The sequence below is a fragment of the Babylonia areolata genome, chromosome 18 (assembly GCF_041734735.1).
Source record: "Babylonia areolata isolate BAREFJ2019XMU chromosome 18, ASM4173473v1, whole genome shotgun sequence".
In the NCBI taxonomy this organism is placed as follows: domain Eukaryota; kingdom Metazoa; phylum Mollusca; class Gastropoda; order Neogastropoda; family Buccinidae; genus Babylonia; species Babylonia areolata.
In genome coordinates this window covers 25,387,746-25,393,141 of record NC_134893.1, presented here as the reverse complement: position 1 = coordinate 25,393,141, position 5,396 = coordinate 25,387,746, and the positions used below count along the sequence as shown (strand labels likewise).

At 42.8% G+C, this 5,396-nt stretch overlaps 1 protein-coding gene across 1 annotated transcript in view; it reads right to left on the bottom strand.

Moving 5' to 3' along the window:
• Positions 1-1,298, bottom strand: part of LOC143292591 (uncharacterized) — a 4,380-nt gene extending 3,082 nt beyond the window's left edge. Inside the window, exon 1 of the mRNA XM_076603041.1 lies at positions 1,219-1,298. Within this exon, the coding sequence (XP_076459156.1) occupies positions 1,219-1,269 (51 nt within the window). The 5' untranslated portion in view covers positions 1,270-1,298. The remainder of the gene's footprint in view (positions 1-1,218) is intronic.
• Positions 1,299-5,396: the final 4,098 nt, after the last annotated feature.

The window sequence follows — 5,396 nt, the reverse complement described above, 5'->3', positions numbered from 1 at the left end:
CACAGACACACAGACACACACACACACACACACACACACACACACACACACCCCACTCTCCCCCCACCATACACACAGACACAGACACACACACACACACACACACACACACACCCCACTCTCCCCCCACCATACACACAGACACACAGACACAGACACACACACACACTTGTTTCATGGTCACGGTGGTGGGTCTTGCACTGTCAACCGTACCGACCGACCCATTATCATCACCATCAGCATCATCAACTGCCAACGTGTTGTCATCATCACTGTCATTGTGGTGGTGGTGGTGGTTATCGCCATCACCACCACTATCATCGCAATCGTCGTCATTGTCATCACCACCGTCTTCCCCGTAATCGTACTCATCATTGCCATCGTCACCACCACCAACATCATAATCATTAATGTCGTCGTCATCATTATCGTCGTCATCTTCTTCATTGTCACCGCCGCAGATACTATCGTCATCGTCATCCTTCTCCTCACTGTTATTTTAATCACCTTCGTTATCATCCCTATCATCATTACCATTGAGAAGGGCAGTAACAACAACTGCGTGAACAGGAATATTAAGCAACAGCAATGACACATTAAATCATTGTCATCCTTCTCATCCTCATATTCATTATCATTCCTCTATCTTTATCTATCGCTTTCTCAGGAAATTGACTGACTGATTTTGAGTGAATACAAATTTGCTTGATATCAATTTAAAGCTTACATATGATGTTTTGTATAGACAGTTTTCCTTTTTTTTCGTTTGAAAGGGCTTGCAAACAATAAGAACAATAAAAAAACCACCACCAAAGAAAAAAAAAAAAAAAAAAAAAAAGAAAAAAAAGAAAAAAGAAAAAAAAAGAAAAAAAAGAAAAGAAAAGAAAACAGACGAAATGAATTTTTCCTTGTATGCTAAAAAGAAGAAGAAATAATGATATAACTTATGGACAGAAACCATATGATAAAAGCGTACATTATCAGTTCACATAAATTTCCGAGACAAAACAACAATAAAACAAAACAAAACAAAACAAAAACCTCCCAACCTCACACAACACTTCGAGTTATTTAACAATATTTTAGCATCATTACAACATTATAATCCGATTTGGTGACGGAGTTTTAAGTGCCCAGACGCATTTCTCTTACGCGAAATTTCATATAGTGGTACAAATAATCTAAATCTGAAGGGAATTAATTAAAAGAAACACAAACCATGCACACAGCCAGCAATGTCAGCCAACAAACCAGCACAAAAACCCTCATCGTGCTGTTCGCTCAGTGTATGTCGCAATGAGACTATCATATGACAAATCTTGCAATAGATACCAGGGTTACAATCTGAAATACTCCTACACAGCTCTTGCTGGCCTTTCTCTGAGACCGTCCTTAAACTAAGAACGAACTCAACAGATAAGACATGGCCAAGACGTGTTTAATCACAGAACGGTAGAACGAACCAGGGCACTATTTCTCGTGTTGCATTTGATACTAGCATATAAATCAAATAAAGACTGGACAGAAAACACTAAAATAGGCAGACCAACAATGAAAACGGGACGGCATCATACCCGGAACGTACATAATTACGACTGTTCTCCAACAGATATCCACCAATACTGTTATTGAACCCCCCTTCTCTCTCTCTCTTTGTGGCTCTCTGTCTCTCCCTTCTCTCTGTTTCTCTTTCTCAGTGTGTGTGTGTGTGTGTGTGTGTGTGTGTGTGTGTGTGTGTGTTGTTTTATATTGATTTTTCTTCGACTCTCTTCACCATGCACATGATGTTCGTTAAGTATGTTTGGACCACAATGGTAGTTTGATTATAACTTCTGGGCTTAGCGGTTCCTGTGTCAGCTGCATGACAGGAAGATCGTTCCTATCTATCTGCTTAACTCGTCGATTTTTTCCCCCGGTTAGCCCGTATATAATCCTTAACACATGCTTGTTTCAAATAGAATGAAAATAAATAAATGCGTTCAGTTTCATAAAGCATTGAAGAAAGCAATCAACAACGAACGCTAACAGTGACTGTCTGTAACGTTGATGCTAAACGGAAATTTAACAAATATACAGTGTACTTATCACAAAGATGAAGTTGACTGGTAATAGAAAAATAAAAAAAAAGCAATGTCTATAATCACACAGGCTCGACTTCGTTTGAAGATGAATCCAAAGGTTAATGCATGTCTGTTCTCTTTGAAATGAACCCGAATGCTTCTCTGTTGAGAGATAAGATCATTTAGGAAAACTATATTTTATATCAAATTAGCTGCCATTCCTTTTAACAGAGATAAAATGCAAGAACTGTACATGGTGAAACAGAAGTTACCGTTGGTGAAGAGCATTTACTGTGAGTGAAGAGTTAGAATTTTTGTTCATGATAATTAGATCTATGCTACAATGCAGCAGAAAGAATAGATCAAACAAGAAAAAAATGAGAGGGGAAATTAATGCACTTGAGAGAAAAATAACAGAAATAAAAGATATGATGTAATTTTAGAAGTCGAACAAATGAATCAAGGGACACAAAAACCCGAATGGAAGGAGTTTTGATCAGATCGATGCAAGATGGAAAACAGATGGTGAAAAGGTGTCTTCTTTTTCTCTATTCTCCTCATCTTTCTTCCTCTGTTTAACACTCCACGTGTTTGCCTAACATTTCGAACGTTTTACTAAAGCTGACTTTAACCCACGTTTTCATTAAACCTACGTTTCTGTTGTCAACTGTGGACCAGTATGATTTGTGGAACACATCCTGACAGCACGATCAATAGCAGTAGTTGTTAACTAAGTGTGAACGGGGAGTGCGTTGGGCGTGGGGGTGGGAGGGGGTGGGGGGTGGGGCTGGGGGGTGGGCAGGGGGAAGGTCAAGGGCTGCTGGTATGGATATACCACCGATGCTAATTATCATTCAGTTGATGGGCCCCAGTAATGAGTGTAATCTGGTCATAAAACGAGTTGATGTGAGTCGTGTGCATGAACAATCACCGCTCAGCTGTTTCATATCCGCTGATTTTCCGCTCATCTCCTACATGCCACAGGGCATAATGAGTAAGTAAGTAAGTAAGTAAGTAAGTAAGTAAGTAAGTAAGTAAGTAAGTAAGCAGGCAAGCAAGCAAGCAAGCAAGCAAGTAAGTAAGTAAGTAAGTAAGTAAGTAAGCAGGCAAGCAAGCAAGTAAGCAAGCAAGTAAGCAAGCAAGTAAGCAAGCAAGCAAGCAAGCAGGCAGGCAGGCAGGCAGGCAGGCAGGCAGGCAGGTAAGTAAGTAAGTAAGTAAGTAAGTAAGTAAGTTCTTCTTTTATTACCGTCTGCCCAAAATATATCAGTCAGTCGTACAAAGCAAGCTCACGATAGCGCGAAAAATAAGTATGTAGGACAGTGACAAAACGAATACTTGACCCCATTCTACAGTATTCTGGTAAGTGGGTGTTCTTCTTTTATTACTGTCTGCCCAAAACATGTCAATTAGTTGCACTCGCAAGCTCACGGTAGCATGAAAAACGTAAAGAATGTAGGACAGTAACAACAACAACAAAAAAACAAGACAAAACAAAACAACCCCCCCCCCCCCCCCCCAAAATCGCCCACCCCAAAAATTGACCCCAGTTTACAGTATTCTGAGACCAGATTAAATTCAGATTGCGGAGCGACCACCCTCAACCCTCTGTGGGTCGTACGTGGCGGATAGCGACACGGTCACCAGGAATGGGGCTACCTGTGATTTGAACCGGGCTTCCCTGGACGAATAAGCAGTTATGAACCTAACAGGCGATACGTTCCTTGGGGACTGGTTCAGCGGGAATTGTGTTGGTGTTGAGTTATGCTGTGTTGTATTGAATGATGTGTGAAATTTGGACTGCTGTCCCCGTGCACAGTGCAGTGCCACCATTTTTCTTCCTTGCCTTTTTTTTCTATTCGTGCAAATGTGTCTATTTCATTATCAAAGTGGGCTTTTCCACAGGAAATTTGCCAGGGACAATCCTTTTGTCGCCCTGGGTTCTTTTACATGCGCTGTGCGTGCTGCATAAGGGACCTCAGTTAAACGTCTCATCCAAATGACTTCTTCTTCTGAGTTCGTGGACTGCAACTCCTACGTTCACTCGTGTGTTTACGAGTGGGCTTTTACATGTTTGACCGGTTGTTTTTTTTTACCCCACCATGTAGGCAGCCATACTCCGTTTTCGGGGGTGTGCATGCTGGGTTTCTTCTTGTTTCAATAATCCACTGAACGCTGAAATAGATTACAGGATCTTTAACGTGAGTATTTGATCTTCTGCTTGCGTATACACACGAAGGGGGTTCAGGCACTAGCAGGTCTGCACATATGTTGTTCACCCTTTACCCACCAGGCGCCGTTACTGAGATTCGAACCCGGTACCCTCAGATTGAAAGTCCAACGCTTTAACCACTCGGCTGTTGCGCCCGTCATCCGAATGACTAGCGCCGAGATCATCACTACAAGTCTTTGGACCAGGAACTAAGGGTGGGGTAACCCCGACAGAACCCCTCCCCCCTCCGCACCCTCACCCACCCACCCCCACACCCCCAACCCCGCCCCCCGCACGCTCCCCCTACCATCCTGAGTGCAGACTGTCGCTGGAGGTACGTGATAGCGGTCTCCGCTCTGGGGAAGCTCACTCAGTCTGGCTCCGCGACTGAGGAATTATTATCATCAGTATTGGGCTTAGTATGCGGTGTCCTAGGTACGTTGATAAATCAGAACAGGCACTACTGAACACCACCGAAGTGACTCGCAGCGGTGAAGGGTCTCCTCTGGTGTGTAGCCTCCTGGTGATCTAACAGTGATAGTTCACCGTGAACTGCCGACACATGCACACACGCACTCACCAATCCCAAAACTCGCACACGTAGCTATGTACAGTTAAACTGAAACAAGTGCATAAGTATACACTGTTAGTGTCGCGTGCACGCGCATGTTTTAAAAAAAATCTTTTTATCTTCAGTTTAACGTCTATTCACTATAAGTGTTTTTAGACGGAAAGGAGTAAAGAAGTGGATAAAGGAAAGGGAATGCATGTGAATATTAGCGTAAAAAAGTATTCATGTTATGTATCAGAGGAAAAGTGTATTATAAGAAAAAGGTCTAAAGAGATTGCACGCGCATGTGTGTGTGTGTGTGTGTGTGTGTGTGTGTGTGTGTGTGTGTGTGTGTGTGCGTACGTGCGTGCGTGTGTGGTGTGTGTGTGTGTGTGTGTGTGTGTGTGTGTGTGGACATACTCATATAAGGCGAGTAGGCGCGTGCACACACACACACACACACACACACACACACACACACACACACACACCCCGCAAACACGTGTGTGTATGTGCGTATGTGTATGTATGTGTGTGTGTGTGTGTGTTTGTGTGTGTGTGTGTGTGTGTGTGTGTG